General features: G+C 38.7%; 2 protein-coding genes across 5 annotated transcripts in view; both read left to right on the top strand.

Moving 5' to 3' along the window:
• NSD3 (nuclear receptor binding SET domain protein 3) overlaps positions 1 to 7946 on the top strand; it is a 143475-nt gene extending 135529 nt beyond the window's left edge. For all 4 annotated transcript variants that reach the window (XM_074208831.1, XM_074208829.1, XM_074208830.1 and 1 more), the window contains 4 exons: positions 912 to 1053; positions 2157 to 2263; positions 3455 to 3659; positions 4428 to 7946. In XM_074208831.1, coding sequence (XP_074064932.1) covers positions 912 to 1053; positions 2157 to 2263; positions 3455 to 3659; positions 4428 to 4669 — 696 coding nt within the window. In that variant the 3' untranslated portion in view covers positions 4670 to 7946. The remainder of the gene's footprint in view (positions 1 to 911; positions 1054 to 2156; positions 2264 to 3454; positions 3660 to 4427) is intronic.
• Positions 7947 to 10640: 2694 nt separating this feature from the next.
• On the top strand, positions 10641 to 16116 carry PLPP5 (phospholipid phosphatase 5). Its single transcript, XM_074208827.1, is given in 7 exon segments — positions 10641 to 10735; positions 10881 to 11007; positions 11009 to 11159; positions 11387 to 11450; positions 11932 to 12056; positions 12763 to 12933; positions 13967 to 16116. Coding segments are annotated over 7 exon segments (882 nt in total). The 5' UTR covers positions 10641 to 10658; the 3' UTR covers positions 14134 to 16116.
• Positions 16117 to 22580: the final 6464 nt, after the last annotated feature.

The raw sequence follows: 22580 nt of genomic DNA, 5'->3' as shown, positions 1-22580 counted from the left end.
CTAGGTGGCGCAGTGGATAGAGCACCGACCCTGGAGTCAGGAGTACCTGGGTTCAAATCCGGTCTCAGACACTTAATAATTACCTAGCTGTGTGGCCTTGGACAAGCTACTTAACCCCATTTGCCTTGCAAAAAAAAAAAAGAACTCTTCTGATATTTATTCTTTTAAGTAATAGAAAATTTTATATTTTTTGCTGGATGAAAGAAACCCTACTCTGATTTTTAGAGGTTACTTCCAAAGACTATCCAAATTACATTGCACATTATAAATCCAGGAAGTTTCAAATCATTAGTGTTAAGTATAAGCTAAGCATTATTACCCTCTCTATAGACATTTTCTCCGAGATTTGCTCTATCACTATGCTTAAATTCTGGCATCAGGGTGTAAGTAATGTGTCTTTGGAATGGTCTCTGAGGCATAAAGTTTTCCTCACATGCAGACCCTTCCCAACCTCAGTTCAAATATAACTCCAAATAAAAGTTCTCACTTAGACTTTAGGAATTGAGACTTTGATCTTTTCACATATCATCATAAATTATCATCTGACTTTTTTTCAGACGTCTTCTTGCTTTCCTACTCAAGATTACAAATGCCTATTTCTCAAAAGCAAATACTGTTAAAAACATTGCTGTAGTGTTCTCTAGTTAAAGGAGGTCTTCATATCCTATCTTTTGTCTCATTGAATGTCCAAATATCTTTGAATAATTTAAGTATATTCATTTTTCCAAGTGCTAGACTTAAAAAAACAAAACAACTAAGCTGACCTACCACTATTTCATAATTACCTTTGCTTTAAGGACATCTGAAGTATTAGTGATGCAAAGTGTCTGCTATAAGAAAACTTCTTACTGTTTGGTGCTTCTAAAAGAGACCCAAAACAATCTCAAGAAAATAATTTTCTTTTTGCTTAGGACCGTATAATTGATGCTGGCCCGAAAGGGAATTATTCCCGTTTTATGAACCATAGTTGCAATCCAAACTGTGAAACTCAAAAGTGGACAGTGAATGGGGATGTTCGTGTTGGACTTTTTGCTCTATGTGATATTCCTGCAGGTAAAGCAATCCTAATGTTTCTTTTTTCCTTTCCTTTCTTCCTTTTACTTTCATTATAATGTGGTCTTTTGGGGGGGGGGGTGGTCATAAAAATTTTTGTTTTCAGCTTGGAAACTCCCCAAGAATCCGTGAAATATCCTTTAGTATTCTTAGTATTCAAAGTGCAGTTATTATAAAGAATTCAAATATGTATGTCCTGAATAAGACACTACAGTGAGTCTTAACAACAGGTGATGTCTTTGAGTTGTAATGTATGCTCATATTCTCATGCAGTTGTTTAAGTAATTATGGCCTATATCTGTAGCCATTTATATAACATTTTAATTACTGTACTTTTTTAATTCCTAAAGGTAATTAGCCTGTGTTAACTTTGACTGAAAAGCCAGAGCTTCTTTTTATATATAAATTCAAATATATATAGAAAGTCTCTTTAAAGAAAACCATTCCCTTCATTATCCGCATTTCATAGTGATCAGACCTTAGTTTTTAGTTTCCAAAATTTGTGGAAGAAGTGAGGAAGACATACTCTGTGACCCAAGATGTGAGATTTTTGAAAATATACTCATAATATTAAGAATTATATATATTTTGGCTCATGAAAGTTAGGGAGACCCTAGTTTATATTCCTACTTGACAGAAGTATGTGATAGCCATACTTCAACTCTTAATCTAACTATAAGACTATGTCACTGTAGCCAGTATCAGTTAATCCAAAATAACCTCCAGTGATGCAGTGTTCTCTAGATTCATGGCCATAGGATTGTTTACTGAATAGGGAGACAATACTGGAACAGAAAATAATTAATTTTTTCTGGAGCATGGATTTTTGATTTCTTTGTCCAGGCTGCATTGTTTCCAGCTGATTATGAGTAGAGGATGTCATTTCTTGTCACAATATTTATATTTGCTATAGCTATGTGTAGGCATGGATATTTTTCTTCGGTTTTTTTTTTTCAGTGATGTTTTTAATGTGGTGAAACTTGAGGGGGAAGAATAGCCTTTAAATCCAAATTGTGTCTTTTTTTTTTTATTATGAATGTCTTTTGACATTTCTCCTCTCAAGAATGTCTTGCATGTGGATGATTGCTTTCTTTATGTTTCAGGGGTAGAGCTAACATTCAATTATAACCTGGATTGCCTGGGCAATGGCAGGACTGAGTGTCACTGTGGAGCAGATAACTGCAGCGGCTTTTTAGGAGTTCGGCCAAAGGTCAGTTATACCAAGAAGAAAGGTTTCCTGGAGGATGATGCTCCAAATCATCATAGACAGAAAAGAGGGGTGGTGAGAGCAGACTCCTTTTCACCATCCCAAGAGACATTACTTTGAGGGGATTCACAGTTTATTTTTAGAATAGTGACTATATTGGTAAAAGTTCTCATTGTTCACTTCTGACCTTTTGGCAAAATTCTTGAATTAAAGGTTGGAATTGGATTTCTAAGTGTTTTCTTGGACTGGCTTAGTTGAGTCTGCAAATTCATGAAAAATTTCCCTTTTTTTTTTTTTTACATCAGAATTGTTCAGTGTTCTCTATTTGTGAGACAGTGTTGCATAGAGTATGGAGATTCCAGTCTAGAAAGATCTAAATTCAAATTCCACCTCTATTTATTCCTAGTGTCTCTGTTGAATAGATTACTTATTTTCTCTGAGTCTCATTCTCATCCTTGTGTCATGTACTTGCTGTTCCAAAGTACTTGCTTTAAAGCTTACTTTAGGGGCAGCTAGGTGGTGCATTGGATAAAGCACCAGCCTTGGAGTCAGGAGTACCTGGGTTCAAATCCAGTCTCAGACACTTAATAATTACCTAGCTGTGTGGCCTTGGGCAAGCCATTTAACCCCATTTGCCTTGCAAAAACCTAAAAAAAAAAAATGCTTACTTTATTGGGGGTGGCTAGGTGGCGCAGTGGATAGAGCACTGCCCTGGAGTCAGGAGTCTCTGAGTTCAAATCCAGCCTCAGACACTTAATAATTACCTAGCTATGTGGCCTTGGTCAAGCCACTTAACCTCATTGCCTTGCCAAAACTAAAACCAAAAAAAAAAAATTTGCAAGATTATCTACTGTAATTCAAGAAGGAAGGAGAGGATCTTGTCATACAAAACTGAGTGGGAAATCATGTGAACAGGTAAAAAAAGTAAACCAGACTAATTAAAGAAGCAGTCCAAATAAAGTACATTTTAAAAAAGTAAAACACACAAGAGCCAATAAGAATAAAAGACTATAGTTTTATTTTCTTAATATAATAAACAATAATAAATTTCTCTATGTGATCAAATGCCTTACTATTTTAAATGAATGTGAAACTGCAGTGAGGCTTTGTTTATTTTCTTTTTACATTCTATCCTAAGTTTCCTCCACTGTCTCTGGTCTTTAGACTATTTTTTTTGTTTGTTTGTTTCGCCAGACGGCATTTGCGTCAGCAAATGAAGAAAAAGCAAAAAATGCTAAGTTGAAGCAGAAGAAACGGAAAATCAAAACAGAACAGAAGCAGATGCATGAGGATTATTGTTTTCAGTGTGGAGATGGAGGAGAGCTGGTCATGTGTGACAAAAAAGACTGTCCAAAAGCATACCACCTCCTATGCCTTAACCTGACACAGCCACCATATGGTGAGAATTACCTTTTGCTTACTTGCTCTTGCATGTGTTTACATTTGACCATAGGACATGTTCACCTTTTCCTAAGGGTAACCAAACCATAGCTAAGTAGACCATCAGCTCTATGTGGAATCAGAGAGTACCTGGAGTTCAAGTCTGTTCTACTTCTTGCTGTCTGTATGATCCCAGGCAGACCATGTAGACTCAGAAAATTGATTTACTTCTTTGGAAAATGAAGGGATTGGAGTAGCCCTCACTGTGTGCTAAGCATTGGTGATACAGAGATAAAAATGGAAGACAATTGTCCTCAAGGAACTCATAATTTAATGAAGAAAGACAGCACACAAAAAGGCAGTTGAAAATGAATGGGGAGGGAAATAACCTGGTTCAGGGGCACAATGAAGTCTGAAGTAGTACAGCCTAGTAAGAAGTGAAAGATAGCTGGCCTAGGCACCCTCCTTAAAAGAAATCAGAAAATACTGTGGAGGTGTGAGTCCCAAGACCAAAGTGAACTTGCAGCCTGGGGATTGGAGGATAAAGTAGAAGTCCAAAAGAGCACAGCTATTAGTGTGGATTTGAGTGCACTGTGGACAACATACCTAGTTATTAACTTGATCACATCACTGGATTAAGTTCTTTGGGGAGCAAAAAGTCATGCCCACCTGGCCTCTAGTGAGAAGGAAAGTGAGGGTTTGGTAACATTTGTAGTGAGTTTAATACACACATAACCAAAACAAACACAAAAGTGAATTGCCTTCTTCTTCTTCCTCTCCACTTTAGGAAAGTGGGAATGCCCTTGGCATCAGTGTGACACATGTAGCCACTCTGCAGTCTCCTTCTGTGAATTCTGTCCACGTTCCTTTTGTAAAGATCATGAGAGAGGGGCTTTGGTGCCCTCTGCACTGGAAGGCCGACTCTGCTGCTCTAAACATAACCCCAAGTCTCCTGTGGCCCCAGAGTACTGGAACAAGATAAGATGCAAATTGGAATCGCAAGATCCTGGAGATGAAGTGAAGGAATAAATTTAGTGTTTTTGTTTTTATTTTTTATTTTAATTCTTTTTTTTAAAGAAAAAAGGTAGCAAGTAAATAGGTGATGATGATGATGATGATGATGATGATGATGATGATGTTGATGAGGAAGAAACAGTCATAATGTACTTAGTCTATCATCTGAGCTGGCTATGTAATTGGAATGAAGGAAATTAACTGATCTAGGCAGCCAGAGATAGTGGTGCCTGGATTTTGATTGGTTTATGATAGGGAATTGGGTGGTGGGAGGGGGTTAAATTCTTTGTATGTGTTCCTTGCCCTTAAATGTGCTTCTGCAGCTGAAAAAAACAGATATACCTTGGCCTTTAAAAAAGAAAAATGAGAAATAAATTTATGTCAGCAAATAGAAAGTTTAAACATGTTCCTGAATGTAGAAGGTAAAAGTAGTCAACCACTCCTATATTTTAATTTTAAAGAATCTTGAGAAATATGACTTAGGTAGTTTAATCATTATGTTTAAAGAAAAAGTTGGAGTGGTGGTGGGAAGAGTGGGAACCCCACTCCATTTCTGGAATACTCCATGTAATAGTTTTTACATGCATTTTTATGAAACATTAATTTAAGCTAACTCATTGTGACCCTTCAGAATTCTCTGGTAGTCTTGGAAGTTGGGGGGGGGGGAGTAGGCGAACTGGCTGTAAACAAAATGTCTCTCTTTATTGAGTGTACGTTTCTGGGCTGTGGGTCAAGATGCACTCCGTGATATTTAAGTTATTAATATGGATATGATACTTTATTTTTAAAAATTACAGGATGACTCTACTCACTAGTTATTAAATGCTTTTTGTTGATTCTAACTTTTTACAAATGAAACATGTCTATATGAATATGAAGAGGCAGCAAAAACAGCTATCCTTACCATATTGCCACACAGATATAGGCCATTATAAGGAGATGAGATGCAGCCAACTCAAAGCCTTCTCCTTGGTCCATTATCCCCATTGCATGCAGATGAAAAGCTGATCTGGAGAGGAATTTGGGGCTTTATCTTTTTCCTTTTCCTTTTAGCCCCTTCCTCACCTTGACTAAATATTCCTTTTGTTAACTGACTGGTCCAGCCTTGTTTCTTGGTGGAAAATACACAATTGTACTTTGAATTATATTTAAGTAGCTCTTCTTAGTTGTGATGGATGAATTTAAAAGGCTGTATCTAAACAATTTCCATTGATTGTTATTTTAGTACTTAATATTACCCTCCTGTTAGGAGACAAATAGTTCTTCTAAGTCCACAGGTTATGAAACAGTAACAAATGCACTTGTTCTTTACCAATCATCTGGGAAAAGTTCCCAGGGAAGTCAGTGTTAACAAAAGGTGCTGACTGTAATTTATAATTTGCCAGTACACTAAGACATCTATATTACTCATGGAATTCGTTTATTTTTGGCTTCTAGGAATATGTATTCCAGTGTTCTCCATTAAAAAGACTAAATAACACAAGATTTGGTAATACTGTGTTGAGTGTCTTGTGTTCATTTCTTCCCTGTGAATTGGACTGAATAGAACAAACTATAGATACATGATAGCATCCTTCCTTCCAAGGACCCAGTAAGGAATCCATTAAAAGAACTTGGATCCTTATCCCTTCCATACTTGGGGCAATTGTACTATTCTACACATTGCCAGAGCATTCCCAACTGGAACAACATGGAAAATAAGAAGGAAAAGATAGTTTTGTGCCTCTGGGTACAAGACACGTGCATATGTACTGGATTTTAACTTTAAAACTTTTAAAAACACAACACTAGGATTACCTTACACTTGAACTAGCAACTCCCTGAAAGAACTTACTGGGCCTCCTCTAAATGATTTTTCTTTTTTATTAAGGGAATCAATTACTCCAATAAGGCTCAGTTCCCTGGATTTTGCCACAAGTGGCAAGAGCGAAATGGAAAATGCTAGCTGTGCCATTAGTTGTGGTCACTACTAACATAAATGATGACTTACCAAAACACACTAAATTTTGCTTCTTAGCATATTCTGTATTTTGATATCCTCTTAGTATTATTTAATAATGTTTAGGCTTTGTCATATTTTAATTTTGTACATGTATGATATATTTGCTTTTTTAAAAAAGTTATAAATATAGAAGATTTAATTTAGTATGCCAAACATAACTCTTTTCTTGAAACAGCATCCAACAGGAAATCTAATGTTTGCTTTGTATAATAATGTGTTTGGCTTTCGTACTACTTAGTAGTAGTATTCTGTTGAATTTTATATGGTAAGCCAGGGTGTGCTGAACACTGCAAAAACCTTATATTAGAAGTATTTGTATTTGTATCTGGCTTCTTTGATAGTATTTCATTGTTGGCTTGTTTCTCTCTTTGAATAGCAGCGCTGTACCAAGATTTTTTTGATGACATAATTAATGGAAAAGTTTAGGCTGGTATTTTAGATAGAACAACAGAAAAGTTAGACCATAAATAACATCTTTTTCCATTGAGTGTACCTGAACGTTTGAAGGGGTTTAAAAAATGGATTTGATTTAATAGTGCCAGTGCCAAGATGTCTCCTTTTTTCCTAATCATTTCTTTTTTAATGCACCTTTATAATGTGAGATTGTGGAGAAGATGAGAGTAAGTGAGCAGTTGCACCCAAATTATTTAGTGAAATATTTTAAATGACTTGAGGTTCACTTCCAATTCTCTAGTCAATGGCATAAATTTTGTTGTTCCTTTTCACAAAGAAATGAATGAGACAAAACTGCTCAGTTCCAGCATTTCCTCTATTCTTCTCTGCTTCACCTCATCTAATTATTTTAAAGGAGGATACAATTGGTGGTTGTTGGCATGATTCTTACATCTGAATCAGTACTGGCTGAAGGTGAAATACTGAGGACTCCCCAGGACAATGTGAAGTGGGATGGAATAGACTTGGACCAGTTTCAGGGAGCAGAAGAGCTTGTTGTCAAGACTGACTTATAGTAAAAGTTTGTTAATATAAGAATAAATATTTATTCTTGGCACTGATACCAGTGCAGCTGTGCAAAGCAGAAAAGTGAACTTTGTAGTTCTTTGAACTCTGATAAGAATGGAGTGACAGGAAGGGGGAGGTGATTTGTTTTAAACATGTTGTCAGTTTATCTTGAATGTGCATCTGAGTTTTTAAGGAAATGATCTTGTGTGAGTTTTAAAGCAGAATTCCAAGGTCATTATTATGAGGATTTGGTGTGTGACCACCTCTAAAAGGAAGTCCTTATCCAAATCACCAAAAAAAAAAAAAAAGATGGCATCCACATCTTCCCCCTCATCTTCACAGAGAAGGAAAGGATCACAGTGTACCCATAAATTCTGACCCTAACTAAAGCTACTCAGGAATTGGAACTTCAGGCCTCCTAACCAGAATGCTGGGACAAGCAGGGTGACTGAGTACTTGACAGCTTTTTGTCCTGGTGGACAGAATAATCACTTGCTCTCGGTTTAGACTACAGTCAAACTTGTTTGCAGATCCCCTGCTCCATAGTTTGAAAAACAGAAATTGCTATCTAAAGTAATATAATCTCTGTGCTGCCCAGCAGAGGTCAGTAATCTTTAAGAAAAGAAAGCCCTTTCTTTGCACTTTTAAAACTAGAGTATTGCTGCCACATATCATGTTCTAATGTGGTACAAGAACAACAAAATTCAAATGGAGTTAATTCTTACCACTTGAGAAGTGCTTAGCACTTACATGTTGATAGATAGTATGAACAGATTTGCCTCCAGAGTAGGCTTATCCAATTGAATTATTTCTCATTCTGTTAAAAGGTCCAAGTATCCCCCAGATACATAAGAACAAGAGACATGAAGAGGTCAGGTGTAATACTTTTCCTTTGTCCTGACCATTCCAAAAAAAGGTCATTCGTCTTTTTAAAACAGGAACTAAAATGAAGCTCACTTCTGTTTTCAAGTAAAGTAGGAAATAGAGGTATTTGGGGCTGTAAATTAGCAGTTATTGAAAAAGATTCAAAATTTGTATATACTGAAATTCTGCAAGCCAACTTATCTGGGAAGGTGTGGGGTGGGAGGTGAAACAAGGTAGTGGCGATGATGTTTACCACAGGTACGAAGTAAGTCACTTTAACACTGAGACCTCTGCCTCATTGAATTCAGGTGTTTTAATGTATGTACTTGAAACTCTTCAGATGCTTATTTTACAGCTTTTTTTTTAATTTATAAAGTAAAAAGCATTGTTTTATATACTGCATTGAGAATTAGTAGCTAAGTCTCTTACCCTCCTTTCTTGGGTGAACTTATGGGTAGTACAAATAGGATTTCAGAGCAGATGTCTCTGTTTTATGTATGCACTTAGGAAGAGACTACTACATAAGAAACCAGCAGCATTTATTTCCTATGTCTATTCTTTATTTCCACCACTCTATCAATCCTGGCCTCATCCTCCCCCACCTTTCCCTTTAATGTGTCTGTGTAACAAAAATTTTGCACTTAAATTACACTCCTAAAATGCTGGATGTAATCGGTTGTGTTTCAGAAACTTATTTCCGTTTTCTATCATAGTCCATTACAGAGTGACAGACTTGGGTGCTTGTGATATGTTTGTGCTTAAAGGAAGGGAGAAAGAATTTTGGTGAACTACAGTGGCCTCTATAATGGAAATCCTTAAACTCATTCCCATGTAACAAAAGGAAGGTAAAATAATGTCTTAATTGCCAAAGCCATTCATTCAATCTTTCATGTTTTCATGTGATTTTTATTGAATAAATCTGTTTATCAGAGTGGGAGTACCTACCATTTCTAAATCTTCTACCTGGAAGGAAAGACTGTATTATGGTCATTTTGGAGCATAGCTCAGGTGGCCTAGCACTAGACATTTATAAGGAATTCTTAAAGAGTTTGGAAATGGACTTGAATGATATTTACTTTAATTTGTCATTGATCTTGATCAGTATACTCGTTTGTAGTGTTATATTCATATAAAAATTATATTGCCACTGATCACCAAGATGGTAATGATTACAACTGGCTAGTGATGGGATTTTTTTTGCATAAGTGTATATGCATATTTGAGATTGGTATAAGAATTTAAGCCCTTTTGTACCCATTTTGAATGTTGCACAATAAAATCAGATCACTAAAAAACTTGTTTCATTTCCATGTGACCTTTATCTGTAACAATGATCTTTGTAGATTTGTTTTCTGTAGACTTAATCTGTAACAAACTTTGTAGATTCTGTGAAATGTTCTTTTAATGAAATCACTCGAGTCTTTAATAGGAAACCATCAATATTCACTGAAGTCAATCTTTTATGAGTTTCTGTGACTTGGATGGAAGCTTTTAACACTAACAAATTAGTGTTAACTTTCCCTGGGGATGTTCCGCTGGGGCATTACTGTATTATGACATGACTTGATGTTGCCGCATTGACTTTCGAGATATACAATATTTGAGGAGTTTTGTTGTTTGGCCTATGTTCTACTGCATAGTGTGAAACATGTAAAACTTGGTTAAATTTGTATATAGATAGCTTACTGTTGACTAGTGTATTTAGAATTGCCTGTAATATTTAATCTTCTTACTGAATTGGATGTGTGTGATGGTAGGAACATATAATTTTTGTACATTCTATTTACGGAGATGTTGCCTTTTTTATTTTACAAATACTTTGGAATTCAGATGCTTTTTTCCATATGTGAGGATTAATTTAGAAGGATTTTTAAATGACATTCCACAGATTACAGATTTTGCTTGAGATTGACTTCAATAAATTGTTCTGAATGTTCCAAGTTAAGAATTTGGCGTTTGTCTTCACTGGGTGGGCAAGACGAGATCATGTGCCCCCGAAGGCCCTGGCCATCCGGGCAAGGTTTTTGGCGTGACCCACGGCCAATCGTCCGAGGGGCCGGCGCGCGGGAGGGGGTGACGTCACCGAGCCGCGGCCCCGGGGCGGGGCCCCCTCGTCCCCGGCGGCCGCGCCGCCAGGGGGCGCCCCGCGGAGCCACGTCAGCGCCTCGGCTCGCCTCCATGGGGAGGGCGGCGGCGGCGGCGGCGGCCCTGGGGGCCGAGGTGGCGGTGCGGGCGGCTCTGCTGGGCGCCTTCGTGTGAGCGGGGCGGGCGGCGCGGGCGGGGGGCGGCGCGGGGCGGGCGGCGCGGGCGGGGGGCGGCGCGGGGCGGGCGGCGCGGGCGGGGGGCGGCGCGGGGCGGGCGGCGCGGGCCAGCCCCTCCTCCCTCTCCCTCTCCCCCCAGGGTGCTGGAGCTGCTCCCGCCCTTCCAGAGGCGCCTCCAGCCCGAGGAGATGTGGCTGTACCGCAACCCCTACGTGCAGCAGGACCGCTTCCCCGCCAAGCCCATGTTTGTGGGTCCCGCGCGGCTCCCGGGGCGGGGGGCGGGCCCGCCGGCCCCCGGCCCCGCCTCAGACCCCCGTTCCCTTTCAGCTGATCGCGTTTCTGTGCCCCCTCTCCCTGGTCCTCCTGGTGAGATGCCTCGGGAAAGCGGAGGGCGCCGACACCCGGCAGGCCTGCCTGGGTAAGAGGGCGCCCGGGGGTCGGGGGGCACCACGCGCACGCGCCGCCGCGGCCCTGCCCCACGGGGCCAGCATTGCCTTTGAACGTGGACGTGAAAGCCAGAAAGGACGAGCTAGCGGAGGGTGGCACGAGACTGGGCCCCAGGGCCCACGCCACAGACAGGGCTCCCCGGGGGGCGCTGCCCCCAGGACCAGAGCGGCCCCACAGCGGTGAACTTTCCCCTTGCAGCTGCCAGCCTGGCCCTGGCTTTAAACGGAGTCTTCACCAACACAGTAAAGCTGATGGTCGGAAGGTAAGGGTCGGACTCCCGGGACCTTTGAGTGTTGATGGCTTTGGCATATCGCGCAACCTTTATGTGGCGAGCCAAAAGCCTGTCCACGTTTTCTCTCCTCTGTTTTTTCCCCATCTTTTTTCTTTCTCTCTACCCTGCACCTTAGACCTACCAGTGGTATCTGTGGGCACTACTTTAGCCCTTGATGACAGCTTTCCTTTTCTGCATGGGGGTGATGGTAGCTAATGCTAATGCTAATGGGTGACACGTTGTCTGTTTGCTGTAAAGATGATTTCTTTCAGCAAGATTTTGCTTTTTCTGTAATGGTGCTTCTATCTTTGTCTACTTCGCCTTAGAAATGACAGCGATTGGTTTGGAGACGGCTGACCTGAATCATTAGTATAACCAGAATGAAATAGCTCAAAGTTTAAGAATTCAAACCAAATCTCTTAACTGATTGCCAGTCTCAAGTAGCCCACAGATCTTCTATTATTCCTTCTAGGCCACGCCCTGATTTCTTCTATCGTTGCTTCCCAGATGGGCAAGCCAATTCTGATCTGATCTGCACAGGGGACAAGGAGGTGGTCACTGAGGGCCGGAAGAGCTTCCCCAGTGGGCATTCCTCTTGTATGACGACCATCAAGCGAATTCTTTTCTCCTTTTGTTTTTAAATTGTAACACTAAGAAATTGGCATCACTGAAGGAAGGGTAGTAGCTAGTGCCTTTTTTTAAAATTTGTACTTCAGAGGTGGCTAGGTGGCACAGTGGATAGAGCACCGGCCCTGGAGTCAGGAGTACCTGGGTTCAAATCTGACCTCAGACACTTAATAATTCCCTAGGTGTGTGGCCTTGGGCAAGCCACTTAATCCCATTGCCTTCAAAAATCTAAAAAAAAAAAAAATGTGTACTTCACTACTGTATACCTTATCTTTTCCACTTTGGAGTCCCCTCAAACTTGAGGATAAGACTTGAAGTTACTAAGCATGATCAATAATGAGTTAGCTCACCAATTCCCATAAGATATTTCTGAAGTTGCATGAATGAAATAGAATCATATATCTGCAAATAGTTTTATCATTTTCTGAATTAACTATAGGCAGTTGTCAAATTAGGGTTATTGTTCCTCTGAGATTTATCTTTGCTCCTTTTCCCAGTTCCTATACTATATACTATGCTTGTAAAGCACAAAGGAGGAAGATATTTAAATAGACTTGGGGTGGACGGTAAAGGCCATTAGGAACTTTTGGGGGTTGCAAATTATTCCTGGACTAGTCAAAAAGTAATGAATTGCCTTTCTATAAGAAGCACTCATTTTTGGCTTTCTGAATTCCAGTTGCATTTGCTGGGCTGGCCTTCACCTCCTTCTATCTAGCAGGGAAGCTACACTGCTTTACTCCACAGGGGCATGGAAAATCCTGGAGACTCTGTGTCTTCCTATCACCCCTCCTCTTTGCAGCTATCATTGCTCTTTCCCGAATCTGTGATTACAAACATCATTGGCAAGGTAAGGGCTGGGGGGGGGGGGGGGGGGGGGGGGGATCACATATCATCTTAATGGGGGGGGGCAGTTGTTTAGGTACTTTGCAGTTTTACTTGAAACTTTACACCTAATACATACATATATATATATATATATATATATATATATATATATATATATATATATATATATGGAAAAGGCAAAAATTACCAAAACTAAAATGATCCCACAAGTTAACTATATAGATTTTAAATCAGGAGGATTCAACATCACTAATGTTAACAGGAGACTTTTATATAGAAAAGGAAATGACCTCCAAAAGGCAGTTAATCCCTAATGGTAATGTGTTCAGTGGAAAGTGCCCTTGGACTTTAAAATAAAAGTAGAAGGCTCAGTCTCTTAATTCTTAACTATGATCATTATCATGGACAAAGTACTTCACCTCAGAGCCTACCCATCATCTTTAAAATGCAAATATACTTCCACTATCTAGATCATCAAGATTACAGAAAGTGCTTTGAAAACTAAGGTTTAGAAATTTTAGTAGTAATTATAAACTTAAGAATTCAAACTAAATGAAAGAAAAAACTTTGTAGTCAGTAGTCAGAATCACAGAAGAAAAACCAGTAGCTTTGACTTGGTTAATAGTGGTTGCTTGGAAGCCAAAAAACTCATGTTTACAGAGATTTTTCCCCCTCCAAATATGATTGAAATAACTGAGAAATTGTATTACACTATTATATGTATTATAATTCTTCCTACATAATTCAGAGGTAAACATAAAACTCAACTTTGTATTACTACAAACCATTCATTTGGAGATTCCAAATTAAGGGTTTTTTGATGTCACTAAAGACCTAATTTGTATTAAGTTATAAAGACTAATAGTAGGGTGACTTTTTCCTTTTTGAAGAAGCCAGTAACACCTGAGATATCTAAATGTCATTACCTAGTTCAGAGAAGCCCTAAAAAGATAAAAAAACAAGGATTGAACAGTTCAATTAGGCATTTGGTTCACTTGCTTCGACTCTTACTTTTGTGTTTTTTCCCTCTTCAGATGTGCTGGTGGGATCCATGATTGGCCTGAGTTTTGCCTACCTCTGCTACAGGCAGTATTATCCTTCCCTGACTGATGCTGAATGCCATAAGCCATTCCACCACAAACAAATACTTCCTACCAAACAGGAGAAGCTTATTGTTCCACATTATAGACTTGATGTTTAGAAACCTAACCTACTTCACAAAAGAATAGTGAGAGCATCCCTTCCTATCCTTGACCTACCCCATTCAGAAGACATGGGTTTCAGACTCTTCTTTTTACCTCTTAAATGCTACAAGTGAAGTTAAGGGAAAAACTGAACCCTTTGTTTTCCTATCTGGATATGTCTATCAATTTTTTTCTATTACTGTATCATGCAGAATCTGTTGCTGGGGAAGACTTTTTGAAATATGGAATCATCAGGTTCATTATGATAAAGGTGTTTTTGCATAGTTGTTTCAGATGTGATAACTTCAAGGTTACTGTGGGGGGCAGGGAGCACTAACGGTCCAGGCCTTTGAGGGCTGTGGCCCACCTCCATAGCAACCAGAGGCCTTACCTTTTTTGATGAGGAGTAGCTACTAGCTTGAAGAGATTGTGATGACTGTATGGAATGATTTGTATCTATACAACAGTCTAGCCCCAAAGGCAGGGACTAAGAAGGACCCTGACCTGGGCCTTTCCATCAATGACAAGCAAATATGTAAAGAAGACAACAGTGCAGTCATCTGGTACAGATTTCACAAAGGCAAGACAAAGCATTACCCTAACTGGAACCCATTTACAAGCTTGCATTCCACCAACTAGGTCATTGATCTCCTCAACTGAGTTTATTTAAGATGTATAGCAGTGTTTTTCTTCCTTGCAATAAAAGATTAGGCATTTCCCTGGATCTCCCATGTAACAACAACAAAAAAAAAGATAAAGGGTCTTGTTTTTTTTAATAATGAAATGGTACCCAAGAGACAAAAATATAGTTAAATCTGAGAAATGTAGACCAAGGAGTAATAAATATCCTTATGGAATTACTTGCAAGTCTGAATTCCAAAACTTTTTTTAAAAGCCAATATATGCTTCACATGACTCAAATGTTGTCAACCAGCTTCTGACTATTAGGCATCCCAATAATATTAAGTTCGCTAGGATTATTAGTCCATCAGAATACACTTAATAAATACTTCTATGTGCCAGGCATTATCTAAGCACTGAATATCTAACATTTAAAGGCAAAGGCCTTGTGACCTTCCTGAATAGTCGTAATTAGGAACTGCATTGTCCTTAAATGCCGTATTATATATACAAGTTGAAATCTCTAAAAATAAGACACTTTATATAGCCTAGAATCCCCGAAAAGGGCAGAACCAAGCTCATTTCCCCATTTTTCCGTCTTTGTTAGCTGGACACCCGAACAGAAAATGTCCAAATATAGTTTAGATAACTATTCTATATTAAGGTCCTCAGCACAGCAACTGTTTGCATGTGAAGATTTTTTTTTAAGTCACATAATTTGTTGTACAAGTATAGAGATCTGAAAAAATAGTATTAGAATTTGATAAGTTTAAAGCTTCAATTCTATCACCTCAACTTCGGGCTGTACCCATCTACCTTTCCCATGAGGGATCAAAGAATGATACTTGGAACCAAAACTTTCTTCTGCACTTTATCAGTTTGGCCATTTAACTGATTTTTTTTCCTCAAAAATATAATGGATTTGGTGAGAGAACCTGGGTTCAAATAATACTGGTTTTGTACAACTATTTCAGCCAATTCACTTAGTCCTCCATAAGATTGTTTCCTCATTTATAAAAGAGATTAGAGTAAGTGATCTTTAAAGTTTCCTCCAGCTCAATGCATAATTTTATGTCTGCCTAGTGAGAGTAAGGAAGGAAAAAAAAAGGTATCCCTAATACTGAAGGGGAAGAAGTTGCTCAGTTATCAATTAACTTTATAGATGCACTTTGCTGCCTTATTCCTTTTCCTATCAGGTATTTTTAGTTAAATAGACCATGAAATCTATTCTTCCTGATCTAATTTTATGGACCTTCAAATATGTATGTTTTCCTATTTGTTTCTTAAAGTATTTTCTTACCAAAACACTGTTTCCAATGTATCTATGTTTCCAATAAAAACTTTTGGTTTTTATGTCAATAAAAAATTATCTCTGGAAACTATGTTTATCAGGTAGGTGTTTGACTTGGCTGTTAAGATTGGGGGATTCTGGAATATGAAACAATTAACTATGCTAACTATATATTTTTTCTGCTCTTTTACTCATAAGGGTTGGAAAGGAAAAAGAGATACAGTAGGAAATATAGGCAGTATATAAAACGAAGTGTCAACACAAACTGTTTAAGTGGCCTACTTTAAGTTAATAGGACAGAGTTAAGCTGAAGTCTGAAAATTTAGATGGGTCTGCAGAGAGGGTCTGCAATTAGGTGGGGAAAAATTGCTTTTTCGTTAATCTTTAAGGTATAAAAACCTTATTCTGAGAAAGGTTACAAAAATTTCACCAGATTGACACTAAAAAAAGTTACGGGTTATGTTTGACGGGGACAGTGTAACATAACAAGCAACTGGGTAAAAAAAAGAATCAGCAAAAACAGTTTTGTTAACTAACCCAAAATATTTAATGTGACTGAAATTTTTATTTTTTGGCCTATTGTTCCAGTGTCATACAGCCTTTTAAACTTAGATGAATGGTGGTCAATGTCAATGGTAGTTAATGTGATTAAGACTCTTTGAAGATACTGGCCTTTTTCAGTACAAGAGTTAAAGAAGGGCTAAATCTAGGAGAACTTCCTTATTAGCACATGGTAGATATGCCTGGCTAATTACTTATTTTTTTTTCTGATAGTGCCACAGTGGATACTGAGAATAGAAGAATTTGGATATCAGCTGGTACCAATATTTTTAAGTACAGGCAATTTTCAAGCTTACAGTGAATTGTTACTAGAAAAGGCATTGAAGTTATTTTCCCTAAGAAAAGTTTAAATTGGATATTAATATTCCTAATGCCAGTTTAGAGAAATGACCATAGATGCTTAACATTTAAATAAGCCATGAATGTGTACAGTGTGTAATATAAAACTTCCTAATGTGTTTGTAAGGCAGCAAAATAACAAACTATACTATGCAGACTGGAAATCTAACCCTGGAGCAGAGTTCAAATGGACAAGAGGATTAAGCTGTCTCTTCTAAATGATTACAAGTTTATACTACCTACATTAAAGTTTTTAGGAAATGGCTATTTTTTCCTGGCATAAGTGAATAATTTATTTTTTAAAAAATGGTTTCAGAGGGGGCAGAGCCAAGATGGCGACTAGAGAGGAACATCTCTTAGATGCTCTCTCACAAAACTTTGAAACTAAGGACTCTGAACTTTCGAGAGACAAAACCCACAGAGGGACCCAGTGACCTGGAACCTGGAAAAGAGGAGAAAGGCTCTGCTCCCCGGGGTCAGAGGGGCAGCCCGCCAGAGCAAAAGAACTTCAGCCTCCCAGAGGCAGCCCCAGTGTGCTGGGAGCCATGGCTCACAGCAGCGGGGAAGTCTCCTGAGCTATACCCCGGGGAGCACCAGGCACAAAGTGGGGGAACAGCGGGGGACCTCTGCCAGAGCGAGCATGTGAAACCCAGCCCTCAGGACACACAGCGAGCAACGTGGTATTTGGAACAGAAGCAGGTGGAGCCAGTAAGCAGGAGCCCCCAGAGCATGAGCCCATTGAACCTAGGGAGGGTAGTGAAGAGAGACTGCCCAGCTCTGTCCTCTGCCCCTGGAACAGGACTCTGGGGCTCTGACCACATTCAGATCCTGATCAAAGTCTAGGCCCCCCCCCCATAGAACAGCAGGGCACCCCCCCCACCTCAGCCCTGTGGCAGGGGGGGCGCAATATGGTCATTGACAGACCAGGAGGGAGGACAGAGCCTCACACACTGAGACCCTTGTGGGAGTGTCCCAAAAGCTCAGGAAGCACCCCCAAAACCAGGCTCAGGCTGGGAAAATGAGCAAGCAGAGAAATAAGAGGAACACCATTGAGAAATATTTTGCATATGAGCCCAAGAAGGATCAAAATACTCAGTGTAAAGATGAGGAAGCACAAGCTCCTGCATCTAAAGACTCCAAGAAAAACAGGAATCGGCTCAGGCTATGACAGCTCAAAAAAGACTTTGAAAATCAAATGAGGGAGTTACAAGAAAAACTGGGAAAAGAAATGAGAGAGATGCAGGAAAACCATGAAAATGAACTCAGCAGCCTAGTCAAGGAAATCCAAAAAAATGCTAAAGAAAATAGCATGCTAAAAACCAGCTTAGGTCAAATGGATAAAACAGTTCAACAACTTATTGAGAAGGCTTTAAAAAGCAAAACTGGCCAGATGGAAAAAGAGATAAGAAAACTCTCTGAGGAAAACAGATCCTTCAGACAAAGAACAGAACCCAGGGAGACTGATGAATTTACAAGAAACCAGGATTCATTACTTCAAACCCAAAACCAAAAAAATGAAAAATTAGAAGAAAATGTGAAACATCTCATTGAAAAACATTGAAAAAACAACTGATATAGAAAACAGACTTAGGAAAGATAATTTAAAAACTATTGGAATACTTGAGTCATGATCAGGAAAAGAGCCTTGACATCATTTTCAAAGAATTACTACAGGAAAATTGCCCTGATATTCTAGAAGCAGAGGGCAAAATAGAAATGGAGAGAATCCACTGATCCAACCCTGAGAAAGAGATCCCAAAAAACCAACCCCTTATAGCCAAGTTCCAGAACTCCCAAGTCAAAGAGAAAATGGACACAGTTCAAATATCGTGGAGCTGCAGTCAGGATCACATAGGACTTAGCAGCAACTACATTGGAAGCTCATAAGGCTTGGAATATAATATACCGGAAGGCAAAAGAGCTTAGAATGCAGCCAAGAATCAACCAGCCAGCAAGGCTGAATGTCCTCTTCCAGGGAAAAAGATGGACTTTCAATGAACCAGGGGAATTTCAAATGTTCCTGTTGGAATGGCCAGAGCTGAAGAGGTTTGATCTTCAGATACAAGACTCAGGTGAAGCAGAGATTGGAGGAGAAGGGGAAAATATGAGGGACTTGATGATGAACTGCATGTATTCTTGCATAGAAAAATGACACTGATAATACTCATATGAACCTTCTCAGTGAACAGAGCAGGTAGAGGGAGCTTTTATAGTTGAAGCACAGGAGAAAGCTGAATTTGAAGATAAAATATGGTGTAAAAATGGAGTCAATAGGAAAAAAAGGGAAATGTAATGGGACAAAGAAAAAGGAAAGGGGGGAATAGGCCAAGATATTTCACATAATAAGATTTTTCTTTATTGCAATGATATGGAAGGGGGGAAGGCAAGGGGGAATGAGAGAATCTTTGCTCTCAGCAGAGGTGGCTAGGAGAGGAAACAGTATATATACTCAATGGGGTATAAACATCTGGAGTAAGAAGGGGGGACAGGGGGAAGGGGTGGGGATGTGAGTGATGGAGAAGAGGATGGACCATGGGGGTTCAGAGTGGTCAGATATAACACATTTTCTTTTTAACTTCTTGCAAGGAGCTGGGATTGGAAGGCTTGTCCGGGACCATAGGGCCAGGTGGATTCTGGGCCTAAGGGGTGGTATGGGGGCTCAGGACCCCTTGACTTATCATAAAGAATGTGATCCACCTGCAACAGAGTTGAGTATTGGAACAAAGACTCAAGCACATTTTTTTATTACTATTATTATTTAGGGGGGTGCAGGGCAAATGGGGCTGAGTGGCCTGCCTGGAGCCACATAGCAGGGTGATCACTGGGTGTCTGAGGCCAGATTTGGACCCGGGTGCTCCTGGCTCAAGGGCCAATGTTCTATAAACCACCCAGTCACCCCTACTATTATTACTAATTTTAGTTTAATTTGGGTCTTTTTTTTTCTCCTTTTTTTTGTTTTTTGCAGGGCAGTGGGGTTGGGTGGCTTGCATGTCACAACAGCTGGTTGATTGTTGGGTGTATGGGGCCAGATATGGGCTCAGGTGCTCCTGGCTCCAAGGCTGGGGCTCCGTCCATTGCGCCACCTGGCCATACCTACAATTATTACTATTATTTTTTTTTTATTTTTTTTGTCTCCCCTTTATCGCTCAAGCAAGTCTATATCTTGTGGGGGGAGGGGGTATTTTCTTTACTCTTAAACAAGAATATTTTATTAATGTATAAAAAACATTATTTGTACAAAAAGAATAAATAAATATTAAAAGAAAAGTTTCACCGAAAAAAAAAAATCAGTCTCAATACTGGGCCAAGGAGATATAGACCCAGAACAAATTGGAAACTGAATAACCTCATTTGGGGGGGGGGGGTTGGAAGGCAATGGGGTTAAAGTGACTTGCCCAAGGTCACACAGCTAGGCAATTCTTTAGTGTCTGAGGTCGGATTTGAACTCAGGTCCTCCTGACTCCAGGGCCAAGGCTCTATCCACCATGCCACCTAGCTACCCTTATAACCTCATTTTAAAAAATGAGTGGACCAAAAAACAAATTATAGAAAGAATTAACCATTTTATCCTAGATAGTGATAATTATGAAACAATATACCAAAACCTATGGGATTCATTCAAAGCAACTCTCAGGGGATATATTATAGCTTTAAATGCTTATATGAATAAATTGGAGAAAGAGGAAATCAATGAACTAAACATGCAACTAAAAAAATTAGAGAAAGAACAAATCAAAAATCCCCAATTAAGTACCAAATAAGAAATTCTAAAAATTAAAGGAGAAATTAATAAAATTGAAAGCAAAAAAAATTGAATTAATAAATAAAACCAAAAGTTGGTATTATGAAAAAACCAATAAAATTGATAAACCTCTGGTCAATTTGATTTAAAAAAAAGAAGAAAACCAAATTGCTAGTATCATAAATGAAAAAGGCGAACTCACCACCAATGAGGAGGAAATTAAAGTAATAATTCAAAATTATTTTGCCCAACTCTATGCCACTAAATTTCATAATCTAAGTGAAATGGATGAATATTTACAAAAATATAAGTTGCCCAGGTTAAATGAAGAAGAGATTAAATACCTAAACAACCCTATCTCAGAAAAAGAAATTCAACAAGCCATTACTGAATTCCCTAAAAAAAAAATCTCCAGGGCCTGATGGATTCACCAGTGAATTCTACCAAACATTTAAGGAACAACTGGTTCCAATCCTATATAAACTCTTTGGAAAAATAGGGAAAGATGGAACTCTGCCTAACTCTTTCTATGAAACCAATATGGTACTGTTACCTAAACCAGGAAGAGTTAAAACAGAAAAAGAAAATTATAGACCTATCTCCCTGATGAATATAGATGCAAAAATCCTAAATAAAATCTTAGCAAAACGATTACAACAAGTCATCACTAGGATAATACATTATGATCAAGTAGGATTTATTCCAGGAATGCAGGGTTGGTTCAATATTAGGAAAACTGTTAGTATACTCAATTATATCAACAACAAGCCTATCAGAAATCATATGATCATATCAATAGATGCTGAAAAAGCTTTTGACAAAATACAGCATCCATTCCTATTAAAAACACTTAGAGACTGTAGGAATAAATGGACTGTTCCTTAAAATAATTAGCAGTATCTATCTGAAACCATCAACAAGCATTATATTCAATGGAGAGAGGCTAGAGGCATTCCCAATAAGATCAGGGTGAAACAAAGGTGCCCATTATCACCACTACTATTCAATATTGTATTAGAAATATTAGCATCAGCAATTAGAGAAGAAAAAGAAATTAAAGGAATTAGAATTGGAAAGGAAGAGACAAAATTGTCACTCTTTGCAGATGACATGATGGTCTACCTAGAGAATCCCAAGAAATCATCTAAAAAACTACTGGAAACAATTAGCAATTTTAGCAAAGTTGCAGGTTATAAAATAAACCCTCATAAATCCTCAACTTTTCTATATATGTCTAGCAAGAAACAGCAGGAAGAGCTAGAAAGAGAAATCTCATTCAAAGTAACCTCAGACAGTATAAAATATTTGGGAGTCTATTTGCCAAGACAGACTCAGAATCTTTTTGAAAACAATTATAAAACACTTCTCACACAAATTAAATTAGATTTAAATAACTGGGCAAATATCAACTGCTCATGGATAGGTATAGCTAATATAATAAAAATGACAATTCTACCAAAACTAAACTATCTGTTTAGTGCCCTACCAATCAAAATTGCAAAAAATTACTTTAACGAGTTAGAAAAAATTGTAAGTAAATTCATATGGAGAAATAAAAAGTCAAGAATTGCCAGGAGCTTAATGAAAAAAAGTGCAAAAGAAGGGGGCTTAGCCCTACCAGATCTAAAATTATGTTATGAAGCATCAGTCATCAAAACTGTTTGGTATTGGTTAAGAAATAGAGTGGTGGACCAGTGGAATAGACTAGGTGTAAAAGCAGATGATTATAGTAATCTGCTGTTTGATAAACCCAAAGAGTCTGGCCATTGGGATAAAAACTCCCTCTTTGATAAAAATTGCTGGGAAAATTGGAAGTTAGTATGGAAGAAAGTTAGATTAAACCAACACTTCACACCCTTTACCAAGATAAGATCCAAATGGTTACAGGACATAGCCATAAAAAAACAATA

The sequence above is a fragment of the Macrotis lagotis genome, chromosome 1 (genome assembly GCF_037893015.1).
Source record: "Macrotis lagotis isolate mMagLag1 chromosome 1, bilby.v1.9.chrom.fasta, whole genome shotgun sequence".
Taxonomy (NCBI): domain Eukaryota; kingdom Metazoa; phylum Chordata; class Mammalia; order Peramelemorphia; family Peramelidae; genus Macrotis; species Macrotis lagotis.
The sequence above is the reverse complement of the archived record's forward strand: the minus strand, read 5'-3'. Positions and strand labels throughout refer to the sequence as shown.